The following is a 27,281-nucleotide window of genomic DNA, read 5'->3' on the forward strand; positions in this document are numbered from 1 at the left end:
GCAGGGGATTATTCAGAGTTGGAAGGGGAAAAAAGAAATGAAGTTCATCCTAGCCTCTTCTGATTAAATGAGGCACAAAATGTACAGCATCAAAATATGTAAAATCTTGAACCATCTATAGAAAGGAAAATTTACAGACAAGAAAGCTAATGTCTGACTTGTCTCATGCACCTTCTAAACTATGCTAACAATCGGCCAATAAAAGTTTGGCAACTCAATCTCTATGGGTGAGAGGTTCCACACATGCACAAAAGGTTGCTCTCTTCTTCTGGTTGTTGGTTCTAGTCCCACCATAGAGATAATCTCGTAAAAGAACTCTTGGACTTCGATGATCAGCAACTTTTGTTTTTTCTTTGCTTTCTTTTCTACCATCCAGTTTCAGAAGCAGAAACTGCAGTCTTTGCACCTCCAACTGCAGCCTTCCTATTTTTTCTGACCCTCTTCGCGCATGCTCCATTACTCTCCTTTTGCTGACACTTCCAATCTCCCCGGACTCGAACACTGCCTTCTCGTCGAAAGACATGATACTATCTTCCACATTCTTCTTTAACTTTTGGTTGCCATCAAACAACTTTGTGATGGTTTCCTGAGCAGCTTCAATCTGATCTTTCACAGAATTGTACTCAACACCTTTTCCCTTTTTGCTAGTTCCCATAATTTCCACCTTCTTCACCAAATCCAGTATGGTTATTTGAATGTTTGTTAGCTTTTGTGCATCAGAATCAAGTCTTTCTAAAACTTTGCTCTTGTTTCCCACTTCATGTGGTTGTCCAAACAAAAGAGAACAACAAGAGTAACCACATAATCATTGTTCTTAACGAAATAAGAATATTCTTATTCTGTTCTCGATTGTGTTATTCTTATTTTCTGATTTTTGTTATTAAATAAGAACAATTCTTGGTTGTTCTCAGCCAAGGGAAAGTAAAGAGAAAAAAAGGTAAATATTATGATGCTCAAATAAAAATAAATAAGAATGATGTTTATCGTTGTGAAAAAAAATTATTAAGTTATATAGAATAATGTGACACTAAAAAAGAATGAAGATTATGGTGGAGATGCTCTAATTTTCATCCTATTCTTTCCATTTAACCCTCCCTCTGTCATTTCATCCCACTATTCCCAGATTTCTACACATTAGCATTAGCATGTCACATATTATTTTCCTAATTGAAAAGGATGAAAAGTGAGAGATAGGAATTGAGAAGAAAAAAAGAAAAAATAATTAAAATATAATGGACTACTGGCCTCAATTCATATAATAGAGTGGCCACAATATTTGAATACAATTTCTTAAGAATTGATGATATTGTGCAGGAAGGAATAGCAGTTGGAAGAAGCTTTGCAATGTTCAAAAATTACCATATTGATGGAAACAAAGAGATGATAGCTATTGGCACCATGAATATTGTTGGTTCTTTCACCTCATGCTACCTCACCACAGGTAAAGTTTTTATTAATTATTGATACTAAGTGCCCAATTAATTTTCAGCATCAATTATGCTATCAAATGTTGCATTAATAACATCAATATTATTTCAGGGCCTTTTTCACGTTCTGCTGTGAACTACAATGCTGGATGCAAGACTGCAGCATCAAATATTGTAATGTCAATTGCAGTGATGGTGACATTGTTATGCTTAACACCTTTGTTCCATTACACTCCTCTAGTGGTTCTATCAGCCATAATTGTATCTGCAATGCTTGGCCTCATAGATTATGAAGCTGCCATCCATCTTTGGAAGATTGACAAATTTGACTTTGTGATTTGCATCAGTGCATATATTGGTGTGGTCTTTGGCAGTGTTGAAATTGGCTTAATCGTTGCAGTATGTATAAATCTGAATTTAATATGTCAGTTTTTGCTTTTATTATAAAGGTTTATGAAACTAATATGTACTTTTCTTTGCATATTCAGGTTGCATTATCTTTACTTAGGATACTTTTATTTATTGCAAGGCCAAGGACATTTGTTTTGGGAAACATTCCAAATTCTGTGATATACAGAAATGTTGAGCAATATCCAAATGCAAATCATGTTCCTGGAATTCTAATTCTAAAGATTGATGCACCAATTTACTTTGCCAATGCAAGCTATTTAAGAGAAAGGTAATTAAGCTACCTGAATTTTTGAGTTTTACTCTTGCATGCAAACAATCCTAACAGTGAAGTGGAAATAGGATTACAAGGTGGATTGATGAAGAGGAAGACAGAATTAAAGCTACAGGGGAAACAAGTTTGCAATATGTTATAATGGATATGACTGGTAAGTGATGGATCTGTAAAACAAAGTAACTTGCAAACTGGTTATTAGAATTTACATTCTAACTTTCAATGTAATTTTATTGGCAGCTGTTGGGAACATTGATACAAGTGGAATCAGCATGCTTGAAGAGGTCAAAAAGATTGCAGACAGAAGAGAGCTACAAGTAGTTTTTCTATCAATGTTATCTGTTAAAATGAACTTCCATACGCATGATTTATGAATTATGATAAAATGCAATGGTATGGTTTGATCCATGTAGCCGATAGCCGATAGCCGACCTTAACTAGTGAAAAAAGGCTTTGATTGTTATAAAAGCTAATTATGTACTTAGATTTTCTTATAGCCAGTTCAATTTAACAATGCTTGATTTGTTCTGTTCATTTCTAAAACTTTCCTTCCTACTTGTGCAGCTTGTTTTGGTCAATCCTGGAAGTGAGGTGATGAAGAAACTGAACAAATCCAAATTCCAAATGGATTTAGGGCAGAAGTGGTTCTATCTGACAGTTGCAGAGGCTGTTGGAGCATGCAACTATATGCTGCACGCATGCAAACCAAATTCTGTGAAAGATGAACAAGAGGGTTGGAACAATGTCTAAGTCATATTTCAAGGCATGTTTTCAAGATCTCTTGCAAAGCTTGGTCGTTTTAGTCTCAGCAAAATTACCATCACAATATGTATATGTTTCATGAGAGTTTGTGAATCATGTTGTACAAGATTTCGGGTCATAGGAAAATGAAAGATGCATGTATGTTTTAATGTCTGAAACATGCATCCTGAGTTGGAACTAAATCTTCTACATAGTCTGTTGAATATTATGTATTGCGCTTGATAAATTAATCAAATGGAAAGTAAATGCTACGAGAATTCAAATTGTTCCTTATGAAATTTCCGAGAACTAGACCAAATTAAAGTGGCATGCTAATTATAAGTTCTTAGCCTTATTCAATAACATGCATATCCTTCGGCAAAATTACTCAATAAAGCTCATCTAAAATAAACTTTCCTATTGCATCACCTTGCTATGGGAGGAGACAATGTAATGCACTAAAGAGGAATAATAATACCAAATAAAGACTATGTTCCTTTAAAGCACAAAAAAATGATTCATAACTGATAATTTTACAGTTTTACACTAGATTAAAGTAGGAGACTATTTTATATTTTTAAAAAAACTCATCTTTAATCCTAATAATTAATTTAGGGGGAAATACAGCGCAATCTTGAGTTGATGCTTTTAATATTGAATCAAACTTTTTAATATTTTTAGAATGAACTTTACATTTTATCTCCTTTAAATATAGGACAACTGTGTACTCATTTTAGGTCTCTTAAATAATTGGGTAGTTAGTGACTTAGTATTCAGTAAAAAAGGTGATAAACCACTCATTAAAAGTCATTAAACATGTAAATGTATTTATTTTCTTATACAGTATAATTGAACTACAAAACAGTCTGAGTCCACAGCAAGAGGTCTACTATATATTTATATTAGCTACCACAGGACTAGCTTTGTTCACTCCATATGTAGCATATCCCGTAATAGGAAAGGCTCCACTGCATCCCCAAAGTTGGAGGTTCGATTCTTGAGAGTGACACTTGTTAGGAGGGGCAGTCATGAATTCTGAGAGAGATTAGTTCCTTACCCAAAAATGTAAGGGATACCCTTGGTAGTATCAAAAAAAATATTCCATAATAGGAAATAGTGAATGATCCTCTTCTTATGCTCAATGGATGTGAACTTCTCTAGAAATCAAATATGGCAAAAAAGATTACCAAGAACTTCAAGAAATGCATTTCTTGCATTTTAGGCTGAAGAAAGGATTCTTAAGACAAGCAAAAACACAAACAAAAGATAAAGATAAGTGCATGTTACCAAAATGCTAAAGAAAGCAATAAACAAAACATGAATCATTCATCTAAACCAGAGATAAAAAAAAGAGGCAGGGGATTATTCAGAGTTGGAAGGGGAAAAAAGAAATGAAGTTCATCCTAGCCTCTTCTGATTAAATGAGGCACAAAATGTACAGCATCAAAATATGTAAAATCTTGAACCATCTATAGAAAGGAAAATTTACAGACAAGAAAGCTAATGTCTGACTTGTCTCATGCACCTTCTAAACTATGCTAACAATCGGCCAATAAAAGTTTGGCAACTCAATCTCTATGGGTGAGAGGTTCCACACATGCACAAAAGGTTGCTCTCTTCTTCTGGTTGTTGGTTCTAGTCCCACCATAGAGATAATCTCGTAAAAGAACTCTTGGACTTCGATGATCAGCAACTTTTGTTTTTTCTTTGCTTTCTTTTCTACCATCCAGTTTCAGAAGCAGAAACTGCAGTCTTTGCACCTCCAACTGCAGCCTTCCTATTTTTTCTGACCCTCTTCGCGCATGCTCCATTACTCTCCTTTTGCTGACACTTCCAATCTCCCCGGACTCGAACACTGCCTTCTCGTCGAAAGACATGATACTATCTTCCACATTCTTCTTTAACTTTTGGTTGCCATCAAACAACTTTGTGATGGTTTCCTGAGCAGCTTCAATCTGATCTTTCACAGAATTGTACTCAACACCTTTTCCCTTTTTGCTAGTTCCCATAATTTCCACCTTCTTCACCAAATCCAGTATGGTTATTTGAATGTTTGTTAGCTTTTGTGCATCAGAATCAAGTCTTTCTAAAACTTTGCTCTTGTTTCCCACTTCATGTGGTTGAGTCAATCTTCTTGAGATCTCTAATTTGTCCACACTCAACTCCTTTTCCACCAAGGACTCTGATGAAGGATATTTATTTTTCGGCTCATTGGTTGCTCCTCTCTGAGCCATATTTGGTGTCAATTCAATAATGCCATCCTTATCAGCGGTTTCCCATAACTCAAGCATCTTATCATCAGCCTCAAGTGTTCCTCTCCTGCTTATCCCATATGATGAACATTCAGATATTTGATCAAGCATGATGTCTTTTGGCAGAACTTCAATCTCATTAGTAGGTCTATGCTGGTTCTCCTTTTCCTCTCTTATTTCATCCTTGTGTACGAGACTTCCATTTATCTGCTTAACTGTCATTTCAATCACACTTATCCTTTTCTGCATGTCTTGGAAGTCCAGGAGTGCATCTGGAGTCACAACAGTCTGATCTTTACCTGTTTTCCGATCATCTTCGGTGGATTGGTGATTCACCAAATTTTGAACCTAGAAATGGTGATTATAAGAAAGCCAGAATGTGACAATTAAAAATGCAATAACAGTTTATTGCAAGTTGAAAACAATATTATAAAATACCTACCAATAACCCTCCTTCAACATGCAAGGAAGCAGCACCCTACATTTCTAAAAAGTTATCTAGCATGGAAATTCTACAAAGAAGTTCATCAAAAACTAAATTATGGAAGAAAAAACAATTAGTTTATTTTATTCAAATAGATACGGAAACTGATCTAATCCTGAAATATTGGAATCACTGATATAATGTACCATATGCTAAAAACCCACGTTCTCAAAATACTGGTATAATCAACAAGCATAAGCATGCATCTTAACATTGCAAATTATTATTCTGTACAAAAATGCTAAGTATTTAACAAGGATGGGGTAAACAAACGATTTTTGAAACACCATGACATAATTGAAGGTGCTATTTTCCAAATTTGTCAACATGCATTTTCATGGGTACAGATTGTTTTGAGGTCATATTATGTGCCTGTAAGTATCAGAAACAGAGATATTACAAGACCGTGGGCATTTAACTCAAACATCCAGTACAGTGCCTCAAAGCATACTGGAGTGCAACACGTATTGGGATACCCGCCGCATACATGTCAAATGTCAAACCCTGACAGCAATTACAGAGAGATACAATATGGAATAATATGTGATACCTTTGATTCTTCATACTGATGAGATTTTGCATGTACAAGAGTATACATCTCCAAAGATGTTATACAATCATTCAAAGCACTGACGGCCGGGACATAAGCAGCTAAATGACCACATAGTCTTTCATTTTCACCTTCCAACTTGGTAACTCTTTCATTCAGCAGTTCACTTTCTATATCTTTGGAGTAGTTTCGGCGTTCAAGATTCTCACACGCATCAGCTAGCTCAGAGACCTTCCCTTCAAACAATGTTTCATTGACAGCAGAAATCTGCAGTTCGGCATAAAGTGTTGCAGCCTGAGTTTCCCATTGTTCAATCTCATCTTTTCCCTTATGCAGCTCATAACTTAGCTCTTTTTCCCTCAGTTTAGTTTCTGCAAGATCTTGATGTAGGTGCCTCATTTCAGACTCCAGCTTCTGATTCACTTCACGAAGACAACGAAGCTCTTCATTTTGATGATCCATGTCTGAGGATAATTTTAAAATTTGATCACCCTTGTCTTCAAGTACCACCCTGGCCTCATCATACTTAACCTTCAGATCTTCCACCATTCTTCGCGATTCTGTTTTCTCAGACTGTAATGTACAAAACATCTTAGCTGCTTCCAAAAGCTCATTTTCCCTTTGAGATAGTAATTCCTTTTCAGTCCTGATCTGACAACTTAATTGATCATTGACAGATTCAACTAACTTTAGTTCAATATTCGATTTTACAAATGACTCTTTAAGATTTGAGTTTTCCATCTCTGCTTCCTCTAATTTGCATGCCATTATTTTTAATCTCCCCTCAAGGTCATTATTCATCATTCGAAGTTTATCGAGGCCTTCACCCAACTCTTTAAGTTCCAGGAGTTTTTCAAAGATGATGTTCTGGTAAATCAGAGAAATACTAGATTGAGCTATTGTCTCGTGGATCACAAAAGAAATTTCTTCTTCCAAGTTAATTTTCTCTTCACCCAGATCAGCAACTCTTTTCATCAAGGACTTCTTCTCTTCAAGTGCCTTGCAACTTTCTTCCTGTAAGCTTTTGTGACCCTCTTCCAAGTCTGACCGCTGTTTGCATAGATTCTCTATTTCAGTTGTCATTACTTCCATTCTCTCTTCTCCCTTTGCTATTGTCAACTTCAACTCTCGATTCTTCTCCAATGTCTTTTCGGCCTCTATTTGCAATGCCAGGAACTGCTTAGACTGGATCCTGAACTCCTCATCAAGGGCATCTCTTTCTGACACAACAGTTTCCACCTTTAATTTCAACTGCCCAAGGAATGTTACCAGAACCGAATTCTCAACGATCAGCTGCTGGTTTTCATTGAAAGTTGTGACAAAGGACTTCTGTGTCTCCTGAAGTTTTCCATGTATATGGTTCAGAAGCATCTGGTCTTCTTCAAGCTTATCCTCACACAAATGCTTGCTGTTAATGTCAAGAGTTTTCAACACCTGAAGCAGCCCAATTCTTAGTATTTTAGTTTTCTCAGATAAAGAATTCACATCAACCTGCTTTTGAACATTTTCAATCTCCAATGTAGATATCATTCTCTCAGACATTTCAGATGCCTCTAAAAGTCTCTGACATTCAACTACAAGGGAGAAGTTCTTTTCCTCCAAATCCTGGATACATTTCTGCAAGATGAAAATTTCAGTTTGAGCATGTACAGCTCTGTCAAGTTCCTCCCCATATTCCCTATTCTGGCAATTCACATCTTTTTGTAGAGCATCAATTCGTAATTCCTTGTCAGCCAAGTCATCTTCATTCAATTTCATAATTCTGGAATGCTCCTCCTTCTCATAATATAACAAGACCAGTAGCTCCTCTATCTTTAGAAGTGCAGACTCCTTTTCTCCTTTTAGTTCCAAATGCTGTAGTTCCAACTCACTGTGTTGTTTCTCAAGATCTTTCAGTGTTTGCTGAGTGATGTTCAACTGTGAAACTAAGTTTTCTTTCTCAGAGATGATACTAGACTTCTCATCAACAATTAACTGGCATGTGTCTTCTAAGATCTTGGACTTTACCCTTAATCCTTCGAGTTCAGCATTCACATCAAAAAGTGAATTTTCCAAAAGTTTGTTCTTTTCTGAGAGCTTCTCCAAGTTTTCAACTGTGGCTTGTAACTGAGAAAACAAAGTGGCCTTCTCAGCAACAAGAGTTGTTTTTTCCTCAAGCAGAGATCGGCATGTTTCTTCCAACACATTTACCATTCCTCTCACACTCTCCATCTCAGCATTCAAGTCTGAAAGAGTATTCTCCAAAACAGAATTTTTCTCCAAAAGTTTCTCCATGGTCTCCAATTTGGCCAGAAGAGATGCTTTCACACCTTTGTCAGCCTCACACGTCTCCTTCAGCTTTGAGTTCTCATCTTGCATTTGTTTCACAGATGAGACAAAGTACTGTGGGTCTAAGCCAGTTGATCTGACCTCCTCTACCACATTTTCATATCTTTTATTCAGATCATTAAGCTCCTCTTTGAGACAGTATATTTCTTGCTGAAGGGCATTTCTTTCATTAACTCGCAGTTCAACCTCCTGTTCAAGTTTCTCTATTATCTCCCTCAGGTTTAATATCTCATCTTGCAAAATATTTATGGACAAAGATGAAGAAATCTTGTGCTCATTTAGAATTTTGTTTTCCTCCTTCACCTCGTGTACTTTATCCTCTAAAGCGTGGTTACAGGATTCCATGCTCTCCAGGATCTCTGCCTTACCATGCAGGTCAGCAGCAAGAGATCTAAGTTCTTCCTGAGATTGTGAGTGCAAATGCTGAAGAGTTTGGAAAGCAGTTTCGGCCTCAATGAATCGCAATCTCTCCTCTTGTAAGGAAGTCCAAAGCTTACTCAATTCCCTCTGCTTCTCACTAAGTTCTTCGCTTTGAGACCCTAACTTTTGCGCCAACGACTGCAATTCAGACTGCAGAGTGTGATTTGATGTTTCCAATAGAAGACACTTTTGTTCAGAACTATGCAATTTTTCAGCCCCATCATCTACCTTGGAAATTAGCCTACACACCTCCTCTTCATCACAAGAGATTTTATGCTGCAAACTGGAAATTATCTCCAAGCTTTGTTGATAACGGAGAGCTGCATCTTCCTTCTCTTCAATAAGTTTAGCAACTTCTAACTTCAGCACCTCAATTTCATTCTCAGCTTTATTAGCTTGCTCAGTAATCCTTCTTGCGTTCTCCTCTGCTTCTTTTAATCTCTCTTCCAGTTTTGATAATGACTCCAAGCACTGTGTATATTTAACAAGGGCAGCATCCCTTTCAGCTTCTACTCTAGTAAGAGCCTGTTTTAGTGACCCGGATTCAGTTTCAGCTATAGTAGCTCGTTCATTAAGTTCTCCTGCGCCCTTTTGAGCGAAAGAAATATTTTTCTCCAGGTTAGATATTTTATCCAAGCATTCCTCGTACTGATTTAGACTAGCCTCCCTTTCAGCCTGTAATCTGGTGAGGGCTTCCTTCAAGGCTATAACTTCAGCTTCAGCTTTACTTGCTCTCTCATCAAGCCCTTGATATTTCTCTCGTGCATGAGACACTTCTGACTCCAAATTAGACAATCTCTCCAAACTCTGCTGATACTGAAGCAAACCATCTTCCTTTTCACTTTCTAATTTGGTGAGGGCTTCCTTTAAGGCCATAATTTCTGTCTCGGCTTTTTTCACCTGTTCAGACTCAGACAAGACTTGAGTCCTGCTATCATGGCTTTCATTGTTTATCCCATTACTCTCCTCCTGTGTACCAAGAAAATTGAGCCCCCGTCTAGCATGACCTCCAGCAAACTTCACAACATTTACATGTTCTCCGGGAATGACAAGATCATTGAGCTGTTTCAAACCTGTCTTGTTTATAGCAGAATAAGGTCCTTCAGTATGAGCTCCATCTCTTTTCGTGGAAGGGAAATGAGTAGAAGCATCCTTCGGCAGTTCATCTGTTTCGAGAAATGCACGTGAAGGGTGGCGTGCATCTGGAGTATGTGGCTCGGCCTCATTCTCATCCATCACGGGAATTTGATTAGGAAATGCTTCAGACATGGTCCGATGGGCATGCCGGATCACTGCAGTTGCATTATCATATCTCTCAGCCAACGCCCGATATGCCCGGTAAAACTCTTCAACCATTTTCATAAGCTCTGGGCGTTTTTTAAAATACATTTCTGCTCTCCTGGCAAAGGAATCTGCATCTTCTTCAATGAGCTTAATCATTTGCTTCACCTTGGAATCCATATCTGTGAAAGAAGATATATCATTGTGATAAGGTCAAGTAAGTCTAAAAACAAAAGGGCACCAAATGGATGATAGCAGAAAAAAAAAACTACATTGCCACATCTTTCGGAGTAATTAAGCAAATAAATGATATAATTGGAAAGAAAAACGTAATAAAGGAAGTAGATATGGTTTAACATACATACAGACTTCCACACAGTACACTTAAAGAGTACAGAACTGATATTTTGTAAAACTAAATCAACTCTGTCTCCTCATGCCTCATTATCTATAGTTTAAAAATGAAGATATAAACTAAAGAAAATATAAAAAAATACAGATACACATTTGACACTTGTAGTCTTCTATAAAAATCCATATATCCCTTTTATGAAGCCTCAGCTTGAGTGCATCATGACAGCCACCAAATTCTAAAGTGAAATTTGTAAACAAGTCTCAACCAGATTATATCATTGTATCAGGCATTCATTACATTATGATTAAATAAACTTCCAGAAAATTATAGGGCCTTGTAACAATCTAAATAATGATATTATATATGTGAGATCAAAGAACTAAAAGAGGAAAAAAACTCAATTAGACTAACTTCCCTGTTTAATAATGTAAGGAACATTTATATTTATACTATGTTAATATGTTAAAGCACAATTGTTACTAGAAAGATAGATTTACCAGTTCGAGACTTCCATTTATCTGCTTAACTGTCATTTCAATCACACTTATCCTTTTCTGCATGTCTTGGAAGTCCAGGAGTGCATCTGGAGTCACAACAGTCTGATCTTTACCTGTTTTCCGATCATCTTCGGTGGATTGGTGATTCACCAAATTTTGAACCTAGAAATGGTGATTATAAGAAAGCCAGAATGTGACAATTAAAAATGCAATAACAGTTTATTGCAAGTTGAAAACAATATTATAAAATACCTACCAATAACCCTCCTTCAACATGCAAGGAAGCAGCACCCTACATTTCTAAAAAGTTATCTAGCATGGAAATTCTACAAAGAAGTTCATCAAAAACTAAATTATGGAAGAAAAAACAATTAGTTTATTTTATTCAAATAGATACGGAAACTGATCTAATCCTGAAATATTGGAATCACTGATATAATGTACCATATGCTAAAAACCCACGTTCTCAAAATACTGGTATAATCAACAAGCATAAGCATGCATCTTAACATTGCAAATTATTATTCTGTACAAAAATGCTAAGTATTTAACAAGGATGGGGTAAACAAACGATTTTTGAAACACCATGACATAATTGAAGGTGCTATTTTCCAAATTTGTCAACATGCATTTTCATGGGTACAGATTGTTTTGAGGTCATATTATGTGCCTGTAAGTATCAGAAACAGAGATATTACAAGACCGTGGGCATTTAACTCAAACATCCAGTACAGTGCCTCAAAGCATACTGGAGTGCAACACGTATTGGGATACCCGCCGCATACATGTCAAATGTCAAACCCTGACAGCAATTACAGAGAGATACAATATGGAATAATATGTGATACCTTTGATTCTTCATACTGATGAGATTTTGCATGTACAAGAGTATACATCTCCAAAGATGTTATACAATCATTCAAAGCACTGACGGCCGGGACATAAGCAGCTAAATGACCACATAGTCTTTCATTTTCACCTTCCAACTTGGTAACTCTTTCATTCAGCAGTTCACTTTCTATATCTTTGGAGTAGTTTCGGCGTTCAAGATTCTCACACGCATCAGCTAGCTCAGAGACCTTCCCTTCAAACAATGTTTCATTGACAGCAGAAATCTGCAGTTCGGCATAAAGTGTTGCAGCCTGAGTTTCCCATTGTTCAATCTCATCTTTTCCCTTATGCAGCTCATAACTTAGCTCTTTTTCCCTCAGTTTAGTTTCTGCAAGATCTTGATGTAGGTGCCTCATTTCAGACTCCAGCTTCTGATTCACTTCACGAAGACAACGAAGCTCTTCATTTTGATGATCCATGTCTGAGGATAATTTTAAAATTTGATCACCCTTGTCTTCAAGTACCACCCTGGCCTCATCATACTTAACCTTCAGATCTTCCACCATTCTTCGCGATTCTGTTTTCTCAGACTGTAATGTACAAAACATCTTAGCTGCTTCCAAAAGCTCATTTTCCCTTTGAGATAGTAATTCCTTTTCAGTCCTGATCTGACAACTTAATTGATCATTGACAGATTCAACTAACTTTAGTTCAATATTCGATTTTACAAATGACTCTTTAAGATTTGAGTTTTCCATCTCTGCTTCCTCTAATTTGCATGCCATTATTTTTAATCTCCCCTCAAGGTCATTATTCATCATTCGAAGTTTATCGAGGCCTTCACCCAACTCTTTAAGTTCCAGGAGTTTTTCAAAGATGATGTTCTGGTAAATCAGAGAAATACTAGATTGAGCTATTGTCTCGTGGATCACAAAAGAAATTTCTTCTTCCAAGTTAATTTTCTCTTCACCCAGATCAGCAACTCTTTTCATCAAGGACTTCTTCTCTTCAAGTGCCTTGCAACTTTCTTCCTGTAAGCTTTTGTGACCCTCTTCCAAGTCTGACCGCTGTTTGCATAGATTCTCTATTTCAGTTGTCATTACTTCCATTCTCTCTTCTCCCTTTGCTATTGTCAACTTCAACTCTCGATTCTTCTCCAATGTCTTTTCGGCCTCTATTTGCAATGCCAGGAACTGCTTAGACTGGATCCTGAACTCCTCATCAAGGGCATCTCTTTCTGACACAACAGTTTCCACCTTTAATTTCAACTGCCCAAGGAATGTTACCAGAACCGAATTCTCAACGATCAGCTGCTGGTTTTCATTGAAAGTTGTGACAAAGGACTTCTGTGTCTCCTGAAGTTTTCCATGTATATGGTTCAGAAGCATCTGGTCTTCTTCAAGCTTATCCTCACACAAATGCTTGCTGTTAATGTCAAGAGTTTTCAACACCTGAAGCAGCCCAATTCTTAGTATTTTAGTTTTCTCAGATAAAGAATTCACATCAACCTGCTTTTGAACATTTTCAATCTCCAATGTAGATATCATTCTCTCAGACATTTCAGATGCCTCTAAAAGTCTCTGACATTCAACTACAAGGGAGAAGTTCTTTTCCTCCAAATCCTGGATACATTTCTGCAAGATGAAAATTTCAGTTTGAGCATGTACAGCTCTGTCAAGTTCCTCCCCATATTCCCTATTCTGGCAATTCACATCTTTTTGTAGAGCATCAATTCGTAATTCCTTGTCAGCCAAGTCATCTTCATTCAATTTCATAATTCTGGAATGCTCCTCCTTCTCATAATATAACAAGACCAGTAGCTCCTCTATCTTTAGAAGTGCAGACTCCTTTTCTCCTTTTAGTTCCAAATGCTGTAGTTCCAACTCACTGTGTTGTTTCTCAAGATCTTTCAGTGTTTGCTGAGTGATGTTCAACTGTGAAACTAAGTTTTCTTTCTCAGAGATGATACTAGACTTCTCATCAACAATTAACTGGCATGTGTCTTCTAAGATCTTGGACTTTACCCTTAATCCTTCGAGTTCAGCATTCACATCAAAAAGTGAATTTTCCAAAAGTTTGTTCTTTTCTGAGAGCTTCTCCAAGTTTTCAACTGTGGCTTGTAACTGAGAAAACAAAGTGGCCTTCTCAGCAACAAGAGTTGTTTTTTCCTCAAGCAGAGATCGGCATGTTTCTTCCAACACATTTACCATTCCTCTCACACTCTCCATCTCAGCATTCAAGTCTGAAAGAGTATTCTCCAAAACAGAATTTTTCTCCAAAAGTTTCTCCATGGTCTCCAATTTGGCCAGAAGAGATGCTTTCACACCTTTGTCAGCCTCACACGTCTCCTTCAGCTTTGAGTTCTCATCTTGCATTTGTTTCACAGATGAGACAAAGTACTGTGGGTCTAAGCCAGTTGATCTGACCTCCTCTACCACATTTTCATATCTTTTATTCAGATCATTAAGCTCCTCTTTGAGACAGTATATTTCTTGCTGAAGGGCATTTCTTTCATTAACTCGCAGTTCAACCTCCTGTTCAAGTTTCTCTATTATCTCCCTCAGGTTTAATATCTCATCTTGCAAAATATTTATGGACAAAGATGAAGAAATCTTGTGCTCATTTAGAATTTTGTTTTCCTCCTTCACCTCGTGTACTTTATCCTCTAAAGCGTGGTTACAGGATTCCATGCTCTCCAGGATCTCTGCCTTACCATGCAGGTCAGCAGCAAGAGATCTAAGTTCTTCCTGAGATTGTGAGTGCAAATGCTGAAGAGTTTGGAAAGCAGTTTCGGCCTCAATGAATCGCAATCTCTCCTCTTGTAAGGAAGTCCAAAGCTTACTCAATTCCCTCTGCTTCTCACTAAGTTCTTCGCTTTGAGACCCTAACTTTTGCGCCAACGACTGCAATTCAGACTGCAGAGTGTGATTTGATGTTTCCAATAGAAGACACTTTTGTTCAGAACTATGCAATTTTTCAGCCCCATCATCTACCTTGGAAATTAGCCTACACACCTCCTCTTCATCACAAGAGATTTTATGCTGCAAACTGGAAATTATCTCCAAGCTTTGTTGATAACGGAGAGCTGCATCTTCCTTCTCTTCAATAAGTTTAGCAACTTCTAACTTCAGCACCTCAATTTCATTCTCAGCTTTATTAGCTTGCTCAGTAATCCTTCTTGCGTTCTCCTCTGCTTCTTTTAATCTCTCTTCCAGTTTTGATAATGACTCCAAGCACTGTGTATATTTAACAAGGGCAGCATCCCTTTCAGCTTCTACTCTAGTAAGAGCCTGTTTTAGTGACCCGGATTCAGTTTCAGCTATAGTAGCTCGTTCATTAAGTTCTCCTGCGCCCTTTTGAGCGAAAGAAATATTTTTCTCCAGGTTAGATATTTTATCCAAGCATTCCTCGTACTGATTTAGACTAGCCTCCCTTTCAGCCTGTAATCTGGTGAGGGCTTCCTTCAAGGCTATAACTTCAGCTTCAGCTTTACTTGCTCTCTCATCAAGCCCTTGATATTTCTCTCGTGCATGAGACACTTCTGACTCCAAATTAGACAATCTCTCCAAACTCTGCTGATACTGAAGCAAACCATCTTCCTTTTCACTTTCTAATTTGGTGAGGGCTTCCTTTAAGGCCATAATTTCTGTCTCGGCTTTTTTCACCTGTTCAGACTCAGACAAGACTTGAGTCCTGCTATCATGGCTTTCATTGTTTATCCCATTACTCTCCTCCTGTGTACCAAGAAAATTGAGCCCCCGTCTAGCATGACCTCCAGCAAACTTCACAACATTTACATGTTCTCCGGGAATGACAAGATCATTGAGCTGTTTCAAACCTGTCTTGTTTATAGCAGAATAAGGTCCTTCAGTATGAGCTCCATCTCTTTTCGTGGAAGGGAAATGAGTAGAAGCATCCTTCGGCAGTTCATCTGTTTCGAGAAATGCACGTGAAGGGTGGCGTGCATCTGGAGTATGTGGCTCGGCCTCATTCTCATCCATCACGGGAATTTGATTAGGAAATGCTTCAGACATGGTCCGATGGGCATGCCGGATCACTGCAGTTGCATTATCATATCTCTCAGCCAACGCCCGATATGCCCGGTAAAACTCTTCAACCATTTTCATAAGCTCTGGGCGTTTTTTAAAATACATTTCTGCTCTCCTGGCAAAGGAATCTGCATCTTCTTCAATGAGCTTAATCATTTGCTTCACCTTGGAATCCATATCTGTGAAAGAAGATATATCATTGTGATAAGGTCAAGTAAGTCTAAAAACAAAAGGGCACCAAATGGATGATAGCAGAAAAAAAAAACTACATTGCCACATCTTTCGGAGTAATTAAGCAAATAAATGATATAATTGGAAAGAAAAACGTAATAAAGGAAGTAGATATGGTTTAACATACATACAGACTTCCACACAGTACACTTAAAGAGTACAGAACTGATATTTTGTAAAACTAAATCAACTCTGTCTCCTCATGCCTCATTATCTATAGTTTAAAAATGAAGATATAAACTAAAGAAAATATAAAAAAATACAGATACACATTTGACACTTGTAGTCTTCTATAAAAATCCATATATCCCTTTTATGAAGCCTCAGCTTGAGTGCATCATGACAGCCACCAAATTCTAAAGTGAAATTTGTAAACAAGTCTCAACCAGATTATATCATTGTATCAGGCATTCATTACATTATGATTAAATAAACTTCCAGAAAATTATAGGGCCTTGTAACAATCTAAATAATGATATTATATATGTGAGATCAAAGAACTAAAAGAGGAAAAAAACTCAATTAGACTAACTTCCCTGTTTAATAATGTAAGGAACATTTATATTTATACTATGTTAATATGTTAAAGCACAATTGTTACTAGAAAGATAGATTTACCAGTTAGATTTTCCTGGAGCCATTTGGAATTCTTGGGACTTATATGGCTGTCCCACCACCATGAATACATTCTATTAGAATTTTTTTTAGACAAAGTTGCCATCACTCTCTCTTCTGATGTTGTATAAGGAATTTAATCCTTGAAATATTGAATGAAGCAAAACCAGAACCACAGAAATGTGTGTTTTACCACAAAGACACAAGATTAATCAAGTTCCTGTTTCTGCTGCCATGTATTCACTGGAATAAAACAAAATGAAAGGAACACAATAAATCAGTTTGGGATAAATCAAAACCAAGTTTTTTTTTTGTTTTTTACATTTCTCAAGATGATCTGAAAACAGCACAATCAATTACCTGATCATGGACTCCAATCCCAAAACTGAATGAATAAATATCTGATATGACAGAATGAGATCAAACTACCTGATCCACACAAAAATTCCAATCAAAACAATACAAAACACATAACTTTAATAAAAAGCATGAGAATTTGGAATACCAACAAGAACATAAAAGTATGTAAGAATCAGAACTCAAAAGATGACAAATCAACAATCTGTTTTGATAATTTTACATTAAAATTATGAATCATGATGATCAAGCTTGAGATAGCAACCACATAATTAAAATTAGCTGAATAACTGATCAATCAAACATTCAAACCCAACTGATTGAAATTTAATATTTGTATATAAAAAAATCAGATCAGTAGAAAAAGAAGAATTGAATTGAAAAAGGGGCAGTGATGAGTGAAAAAGAAATAGTTGGAAATACAAGCATAAGAAATTGAAAGATCAGTATAATTGAGATATGCAGTTACTCACAAAAAAAATGGATATAAAATTAAGCTGAATCTCTTTCTTTGTATATATAATAATAATTATAATTATAATAATAATTTGTGTGTGTCACTGAGACACTGAGTGAGTCATCCCATGTTAGATGGATCTCTCTGTTTTGTCAAAAAATACAAACAAACAAACACAGTACACAATGCTCTCTCTAACTCTACTTTCTTTGCCTTTTACTCTTTTACTGAGCACCTAACAACATAAATTGTATATTCACCTAACTACCAACAAAAGTTGATCTAGTGATATAAAACTGTTAGATCCAATAATATTAAAAGGCTAACAATTTTCATTCTCATAAACGATACTAGTTAGGAGGACAATTACATTACATATTTCACTTGCCTAGCCATTGTGGGTTTGCTGTTTCTACTTTTACAGTTTTATTATCAACGTTGTTTCTACTTTTATTATCAACATTGTGTGCAGCAGCGGTTAAGGAAGGTTTTATCCATTGATAATTCAAATTTTTCTATTTCATTGCTAAATTTTTTTACTTACTAATACGGATAAAAAAGAATTGAATAGAAAAATATTAAAAGTAACATATAAATGTTATTTCTGAAGATAATGCATTTCTCATTTAATATTTAAAGACTTGAATAGAAAGAGCAAAACTTTTTATTAAAATATGGTAACAGTTAAAGTGACTTTTAAGAGACACAGTTTTTTTTAAATAGAAATAGAGGGAGGGTTTTTCTCAATCTTAGGTGTCTCCAACCAAATCCAAAGACTAATTTGTATAAACCTAGATAATTATTTATGTAAAATCATTTTAAGTATAATAATAACTATATGTCAACAAGTTATGATTAAATAGGAAACAATAATGAATTACGATAGTCATCATTACAAATAGTGGGTTAGGAGAAAAGATATTATAAAGCAATTATTCTGTTGTAGCTTCTAAAAGTGAGTGCAGCTTGCACAGCACTCCAATTACAAAATAACTAAAATAAGATAGGTTTTCACTCCAAGTATTTTGCCAACCCCATAGTTTATTTGAATGTTTTTCAAAGAAGGATTCCATTATGATTGGTGAAATTGGTTATGAGTGGGTCTTATAGTCTTTTCTTTTTTTGTTTTCTATAGGTATCTTCGCACCGGAGGCAATCCTGTCCGAGTCGACCACATGTACGTGAGGCTAACTCTCCTAGTGAGTATTTTTTCCATCCACTCAAACCCAAGACCTTACTTAAGGAGAATAAAACATATACCACTTGAATCAATGCTAGTTGGTGTGGTCCTTGTACTCTAGTCCTATAAAGATGCGTACAAAATTTCAATAGCTGCCTAATACTGTTCATTATATTATTAGGGGCAGAAATGGAAAGTGGAATGGCCATGTCATGCCAAAATAACATAAAATATTTGTGTGCAATTTTAATAATATATTAAAAACTTAATTTTAATTAAAAATTCAATCATAAATAATAGTATCAAAAAATATAAATATTATATCTAAATATAACACATTTGATACTTTTCCAAACAAAATTTTCTCAATAATTATGTCATATATAGGAATAAGATTGGGAAGATGTAATGTCTCTATCTCAATGACACATAAAATACCAAAAGCCGAAAGTTTATGATCAAATTGTGTAATTGTCATCATGTTGTTAGGTTGAAGCATGAGCATTGTCAAGAAGGCCCACTTGCTACCGCCCTCAACCACCGTTTCGTCAATATATGGAGATAAGAAGAATACTCATACCATAGTATCCCTCAAAATATTTATAATGTATGTTTGTATAATAGTTTGCTACTGTGAACTAGTATTCTCATACTCATATATTTATACATGTATTTTTTAGTAAATTTTATATGATAATTTTTTTATTATTGTGAGATTATGTATGTCTATTTTATTATTATTTAATAATAAATTTTACTAATTAAATTATGGTGACAAATTTATTGCAAACTTATATTTTTATTCATGTAGTACATATTTGATTATTTAGATTGATCATTAAAAATATACAAATAAAATTAAGCTTAAAAAATGTTGACTGTTGGTGAGTTAATTAATAGTGATCCATAAATATTTATGAGAGCCTGCACCCACCCAGTTTTATCACTAAATATAATACATGTGCATGACAACTTTACATTCTTTTTATATTACTAAGAGTATTTATTTATATATATTTAAAAATTAATCATTTTTAAATTATGAGACTATCATTTCTAACAAATATCATTTTTAGGAATTGAACTTTTGACTTTTTTAGTTTATATGATAACCTAGCAAGACTTGCATTAGTGGATCTTTTATATCATATTGTTAATTAATATTTTTATGTTGCAAAAGTTCCTACTTTGTTAATACGCTAAGTTATTTTAGGAAATCTTTTGGTACATACCACGTGCATGTAGAAAGTAGTTACTATTGAATTAGGGAACATGCAACTAAAACTTTAATTTATCCAGCTAGCGAATTAATTTCTTTCTTGAAGTGCGTGTAGTTTTTTTTGGTACATTATATTTTTTTTCGGTACATGAAGTGGGTGTAGTTTAAAGTAATAAATAAAATTTCAAACAGATTAATTAAAGTATTTCAGATTCTAGAGTCTTCTAATATGATCATGAGTTTTGTTATATTTTTATATTAAAACATCATGAGTACCTCGCCAAAGTCCAAACTAGTCCAACTTTAATGAGATAAGTAAGTGAAGCTGTTCCACTTTTTATGTCACTTTATGTATTATTAGTTTTAATTGGTTGAAATTTTTTATTGAAGTTAAAGTTGCAATTAGTAATATATTTTTCTAACTAATTATTTATCCTGACACATAGAGTGACATAAAGGAGTAAGACTATCATGGTCTATGCATATTACTGTGCAAAAACAAATAAATTTGGACCAAGTCTATATGTTTATTTATTAGTATCTAATAATTTGAAAACAGAAGTGTACGCCAAAAGAATGGACCTATAAAGAGAAGCTACAGCATATTAAACATTTTTTGACTCTCCTAACAAAATTTAATAAAATAATGCATTCTAAATGGAGCAAAATATTAGCACTATGTCATTAAAGGTGGCTTTAGTTTGACTCAATTATATAAGAAATAAGAAAGCATTAGTTGAAGAAAATAACAACATAAAGAAGGGATCGTGGGCTAATTGAGCAACCAGAAAACTCATAATCATGTGTCCCTTTTTTAGTTTTTATGACCAAATCATATATCTTCATAAAGAGCACAAAACAGTTGCTTCATATAAATGGACCTAGTCAAAGTAAGCCCAAGAATTTCAGGCCCATAAATCACTATTAATAAGTTATCAGGCCATTTAGGTAGGTTCCTTAATTAAGGACTTATTCAATAAGCTAAAAATAGCTTATTTTCATTAGTTTCCCACTGTATCTTGCCCCGGAGATAATGATGTCTGAGCCCGAAAATATTTATAGATATGTGAGTTTAAGGGAAATCATCTATAGGTACGTAATACTAACTCTACCGCACCGCAGGTAACTGAATGGAATGTTCCAAAATCACTATGTCTCCAGGTTGATAGCCAATCAATATGCTATATAAATGTTAATTCTATATTTTAAAAAAATTATTCTTAATTAAGTGACAGTTTTTTCATCAGACCATACATGAATCATGCGATTCTCTCAGGAATTTCAATGGACAAGGATGCATGTACTGGATATATGTTATAAAGCATCTTCAGCTGATCAATGTTTTTATACATCCATCAGTGCTTTAAGCATCTTCATTTCTTGACCTTGAACGCAGAGGTGTGGTCTTTTTATTTAATTTACTTTCTACGAATTAATAGTAAACATGTTTGCCTATTATGTAAAAGATTTAATATGTATACACGTACGATTTTTTACGCTCAGCAAATCATTCTTCTTTGATTTGTTAATCACCATTTACTCTCAAACACAAAAAGTAATACAAAATAAATGGTGGACGATTACACTGTCAGACGTCGTCGTTAGTGTATAGATTTTAAACTTAGTTATCTTGTTTTCATTGATAGGTGGTATCATAGTGTACACCATTATTGTAATGTGTGATCACTCTTCAAGGTTTAAGAGCTGAAAGTTTATTCTTTAAATTACATGTTTTTGTTCTGGTGAAAAAGATGTGGAAAATAGATTATTATGGAGAATCTTAGTCATCATGAACTAACAACTTCATTCTGATGAAGTACCGGTAACATTCATGTTCTAGGGTATGAAGGTCGTGCACACCCCAGATGAATTTTTTGAATCATTCTTAGCAACACAGTGTGGGACAAAGATCACTTGTCCCAAAATGTCTCACTCCATGTCCGAAGCCAACCAGAGTGCTATATTTTATTATTTTTGGTTTTAAAATTTTTATTTTATCCACGTGCCAATATGTGATTCGTTTTGGACAGAGAATGCGACATTGTTGGGGACAGTTTGCTTTGGTGTCAACACTATATTGCTGGAGAAATATATTACACGGCCAAGGCACATTTCTCTTGGAAGTCTCATTGTTTGATTGCTTCAGGAAAAAAAAGTGCCTCGTAGTGGATATTCTTTAATCCTGCAATTATGTTTCCACTTTCTAGTCAGTTCACAATTTTACTGGAATAATGGCATTAACATAATGATTATCAGTGAATATCGCCCATGTATATTTGACTTGAGATTTTATTGCATGTTCTTTTCTGTTGACATCTAAGATATTTGGCGACAAGCGTGGGAATGTTCTGCATTTGTATGAGAGAATGCAGTGTGCAGAGAAGACACCAAAAAGTAATTGAAGAAGCACCAGCTGTAATGCTCACATTCCACCTTCTTAATAATGATTAACTTTTTCTTGGAGTTATGAACTTGTATTATAGATTTGCAGCCAAATGTCTCGAATGATTTTCGACCACACTTGGGCCAAGCTGCTGTCTCTGCTGCAAAGGTAAGACACTGATATCTTTATGTGGTTCCAATATCTTCATTTCATTCAATATCATCAATTGATTTCAAGAATCATTTTATTGCCTGAAAGGCTGTTAACTATTACAATGCTGGGACTGTAGAGTTTATAGTTGATACAGTCTCTGGTCAGTTTTACTTTATGGAGATGAATACCCATCTTCAGGTACTTGGATAAATTGTTAGTGACTCTTTGCTCCAAAATTAAAGTTTATGATAAAAAGAATAACACAGGGCATGTTGATATAGGTGAGTATCCTGTCACAGATGATTGTTGGTCAAAACCTTGTTGAATGGCAAATCCATGTTGCAAATTGAGTAACTCTTCCATTGAGTCAATCACAAATACCCATATCAGGTGATTCTACTTTTCCTTATTTTTATTGGGATTTAAATTCTTATCTCCCCCGTTCCTTTTTCTTTATTCAACTGAGTGGACGGGGGTGAGTTCTGGGGCCTTTGCTTAATTCCATTAAACTTCTTTCTAAATGGACTAAATCTGAAAGTTGGATGAACCTGTGTTTGACTAAATATTTACTTCTACATTTGGTTGGTTTCTCCTTTGCCACAAAAGGAAAAAAGACAGTGTAAGAGCAAAAAAATTTGCATGACTTTAACTGTACCTACAGGGTTTAAAGATATACTTTTGTGTTGTGAACTAAGTGATTGGAAGTCAGGTATTAGTAACTAAGCCTACACTCTGTTATATATGCTGCATGGAGAAAACTCTTCCGAACATTATGATTAATGTTGCTGGAGAAGCTCATCATAGTGAAATCCTCTAAATTATTCCTAATAATTTGGCAAAATGAACTGGTTTTGCGAAAATGACGAACATACAGAAAAATATATAAACAAATAAGTAATGATTCTTAGCTTGTCAATTATTTTGTTTTACTCTTGTGACAATATATGTGAAGTTCAATCTATTACTTAGTTTAAACTTTATGAATGCTATAATTCTTTGTTATGACAGCAGGTCATGCGTTTGAAGCTCGGATCTATGCTGAAAACGTTCCAACAGTAAGATAGCGCAATGGTAAGGACTACGGAGAACTAACTTTTATTTGCTCCTGAAAATCTGAAGGAAAACGATGTTAGGTTCTTAAGTATTTTGCCAAATATCAAGATGCTCCAAAATCATGTATGTAGAGGAAGAAAAATACCTTACTGTAACAAGCTAGATTAACATCATTTCTCACACCATCAGCTTCAACACTAAAATGGTTATCTTTTACATATGTTGTTTTGACTTCCAAAACAGGAGATCCATTTTCTTCTGTCTGGAAGTATACAATTTCATCTTGAGTCAAAACTTTAAAACTGAAGAACTTGGGCCACTATAAAGGTTAGTTAATTGACTTTTCCATTTTTCACACTGGCCATTGCCTGGCTTTACTAGCACAGCATTTATTGGCACACTTATATTTCAGAACATCATTGCATAACATTGCTTCAATATCCTCTAGGGTAGCTTCCACATACTTTTGTTCTCTATTTTATTTTTGTCATTTACATTTTTGTGTGAGTATGCCTTATGCTTAGAGACTGCTTGTTTGAATAGGTGAAAATGAGAAAGGTGGAAAACCAGAAATATAATTAGTTATTACTAAATTGCAGATGAAAAATGACAAAGTATCTGGACATTGTGTTCAAATACATTATATTTTCAACGTATTCAAAGAAGCTGACCTTGGTACATAAGGCATGTTCATTCTCCAATTTTTACTTTCTAAACTACCTTTTTCTCAATATTTTGTTCTCCAACATTACTGAATCTGCAAATAACTAAGTTTCTTTAAGTTGGCACTGAGCAACTCAGGCTAGTATGTGGAATTTTGTTACTAATTTTATCTCCAACAATATGTAGAAGGCATAGCCATCCATTAGTTTATTTGTGATAAAAGGATGGTTTTAGGCTTTTAGCTATCATAAAATCAAATACCTCATTTTTTGGCATACCTTTTTGTTAGATATTTATGGAACGGCAAGTGCACCGTATCGTTCAAGTAATAAAATTTGTTAAAATACCGGGATATCGTCCTCAGGGAGCAAACTAGATTTTCACTAATTCCTACAAGAATGAATTGAGTGTATATTTACAATGGTGTTTTTATAAAATTTTGTGTTTAATTGGAAAAAATCATAAATTGAACGAAAAACAAGTAAAATAAATGGGATCGGATGTATCGTTATTTCGCAATGACATCCATGGATTCAATTCCAAGTGAATTGTGAAGTTACTGATTCAGATGTACATATCATTCAAATCATTCACATCAATCCCTCGTTTGGGCGAGGATCCTTCGCTTAAGCGAGGATCAGGCAGGACATCACATAATTTTTAGCTCCACTTGTCGCTTGGGCGACAGTCCCTCCCTTGGGTGACAGTCCCTCGCTTGGGAGGGACAACAATGATTTCTGGTGATTTTTCTCCTATTTGTGGCTTGGGTGACCCTCTCCTCGCTTGGGCGAGACTTGCGGTGCTCAAAAGTACCAATGTTCTACCTTTTCTCCTTTTTTTCATAAATCTTATCCTGAAACGACATAAACACATAAAATTTTCTACACAAAACAGATTACTAAATTATCAGGAATCTTACACAGTTACAGCATAAATGTGCACTAAGTACCCCAAAAGTATATGATTTTTCTTAACAATTTGACACTTAACACTTATCAAAAACACAATGATGGTCTGATATGAAGCACAAATACTCAAGAAGACTAATGTATTGGAGGATATTTCAAAATATATGTTGTGTGTGTGTCTTATGTTAGTATCCATGTTATCAGTAATTTTGGCAATTTTCTATTTGACAGGATCATTAAAATCAGGCATGAATACGAGCTTTCCCCCAAAATTTTGACAAGCAGAACCTCATTCGGGATGGATGTTATGTCATTTAAAACTGAAGTACCTAATGACCATTTATATTGTTTCTTAGGGTCTATTTGCGAGTTGAGTTTTAAAGAATAATGAAGGAAAATTGAAGACTTAGGTGCCATTTCACCAGTGTATTCCATGCTTTCAAATCTTCAATTTCTTTTCATTTTTTCTACAAAATTTAACTCACAAACAGACCTTTACACACAGATGGACAACCAACACCAAATTAGAAAACCCTTACTTTTCGATCCTGTTTGTTGGTTACTTGTTGAAGAATCTTAGTAACTCACCCTGACTTGCAAATGACATGATGTACTTAACAATAATGCAAGTATTTCCTCAAGCCATTAATAATAAAGCTACCAATGGCTTAATTTTTAGTTATTCTTCCATCAGAATTCTACACTTACTCCTTCAATAGATCTCCGAATATTTTTTCTTCTATGATAGTTTCCCTTCTAATATGAGATGCACAAATGTAAGATACAATTTATGTTCGCTGTATTGGGGAAAAAGGCATTAACAATTACTAAACTAATAGTGTCACTCCCAGAATGACTTAATACTTTTCCCAAAAGAAATAAGTTGACCATGTTAACTTATTTTCTGTTACATACGAGGTATGGATTGGATCATCGTACGTGTGTTTCATCATGTGAAGAGAGACTCAATCCATATAGGCTCCACGAAATTTAACAAGGTCCTAGATATTTAGTTGTTACTTCCCTTAACTTTCTTATTATAAGTGGTTATTAAGATAGTTCACAATATTTGTTGAAACACCTATGCAATTAAGTTGTGCATCGACCTTGCTAGTTCCAAATAATATGTCGTCATGGTTTGCCTTTAATGCCCAATTTGCCTCATTACTTCCGATACAGATCTTTTGTCCCGTACCATATCTCCAAATCCTGTCACAATCCAATCAAATTTAAGCAAGTAATATAGAAATGTAATATTTTGTTTTTAAAAAATTCCTTTTTGTTTATGTGTCATTTTTTAATTGGTAGGGACAGAGAATTGGCACAGTCTTTTGAGACAGATGATCTTATTCCCATTACTTACTTAGGTTCGGTTGAGACAAGCAATATGATTAAATTATAGAAATTTAGTGTCTATATATCTAAAACCAATCATGTATGTAGTTGAATGTTGATACTTGATTTCATATTTCTTTCAACGTAAAACATCTTGTGCAAATTGAATGTTGCCACAAGAATGTCTCTAAATTTGAAGGGGCCAATTAGTGTTATTGGGTCCAAAAATAGTGACAGCTGAGAATGTAAAAAAGGAATATTGAACCTGGTTTTTATCAACTTAGGCCTTGTGAAGAATTAAAATACTATAATAATTAAATATCTCAGAAAACTTGATGTGTTTGCAATTTGAAATTCTGAATTAACCGTAAGTTATGTGGTGTATATATGAAAAATATTTGTAGTGGCTATCCAAAACATGTAATACGTTCCTGAGAACATACTGTGCTTTCTTTGGAGAATTGAATGTTGGATGTAGCCAAAGAATAAAAGCTATACCTCAGTTGTAATTGTCTGAGGCAGGTAACTTTTTTTTACCTATGCTCACTTGCCAAATCAAGCTGCCATTAAATGTTATCCATCCATACCACTCGTTTTCCAAATGGACCTAATCCTGCTGTGTTTTCTGAGCTTATAATATATATATATATATTGTTGGGTTTATTCAAGTGTGAAGTCCCCACATTGGATGTACGGGGAGGAGTGAATAAATATGAAAGATTCATAGAACTAATGCTTTAAGGTTTTTGTTCAAGACGTGGTATTTCACTTGTGGCTCTCCGATGATTGGAGGCTCTTGGTCGTAGTCTGGTCCAACATATATATATATA

The 27,281-nt window shown here is 35.1% G+C and overlaps 2 protein-coding genes and 2 long non-coding RNA genes across 4 annotated transcripts; 2 read left to right on the forward strand and 2 right to left on the reverse strand.

Moving 5' to 3' along the window:
- Positions 1,259 to 3,144, forward strand: LOC109335678 (sulfate transporter 3.1-like). Its single transcript, XM_019571835.1, has 6 exons — positions 1,259 to 1,441; positions 1,540 to 1,826; positions 1,916 to 2,106; positions 2,178 to 2,263; positions 2,350 to 2,426; positions 2,674 to 3,144. Exons 1-6 carry the CDS (start codon positions 1,345 to 1,347, stop codon positions 2,857 to 2,859), a joined length of 924 nt encoding a protein of 307 aa, XP_019427380.1. The 5' UTR covers positions 1,259 to 1,344; the 3' UTR covers positions 2,860 to 3,144.
- On the reverse strand, positions 4,120 to 17,488 carry LOC109335385 (protein NETWORKED 1D-like). Its single transcript, XM_019571522.1, has 7 exons — positions 17,324 to 17,488; positions 17,104 to 17,172; positions 16,747 to 16,986; positions 11,866 to 16,076; positions 11,018 to 11,179; positions 6,137 to 10,375; positions 4,120 to 5,450 (listed from the first exon to the last, which is right to left on the reverse strand). The coding sequence occupies exons 3-7, from the start codon at positions 16,847 to 16,849 to the stop codon at positions 4,419 to 4,421; spliced, it is 9,747 nt and encodes a 3,248-aa protein (XP_019427067.1). The 5' UTR covers positions 16,850 to 16,986; positions 17,104 to 17,172; positions 17,324 to 17,488; the 3' UTR covers positions 4,120 to 4,418.
- LOC109335350 lies at positions 21,171 to 24,477 on the forward strand. Its single transcript, XR_002106197.1, has 6 exons — positions 21,171 to 21,354; positions 21,987 to 22,371; positions 22,448 to 22,507; positions 22,598 to 22,882; positions 23,504 to 23,563; positions 23,789 to 24,477. It is a non-coding gene; the product is annotated as an uncharacterized LOC109335350 (long non-coding RNA).
- On the reverse strand, positions 23,745 to 25,447 carry LOC109335351. Its single transcript, XR_002106198.1, has 3 exons — positions 25,346 to 25,447; positions 24,006 to 24,008; positions 23,745 to 23,864 (listed from the first exon to the last, which is right to left on the reverse strand). It is a non-coding gene; the product is annotated as an uncharacterized LOC109335351 (long non-coding RNA).

Source organism: Lupinus angustifolius, chromosome LG20 (genome assembly GCF_001865875.1).
Source record: "Lupinus angustifolius cultivar Tanjil chromosome LG20, LupAngTanjil_v1.0, whole genome shotgun sequence".
Classification (NCBI taxonomy): Eukaryota; Viridiplantae; Streptophyta; class Magnoliopsida; order Fabales; family Fabaceae; genus Lupinus; species Lupinus angustifolius.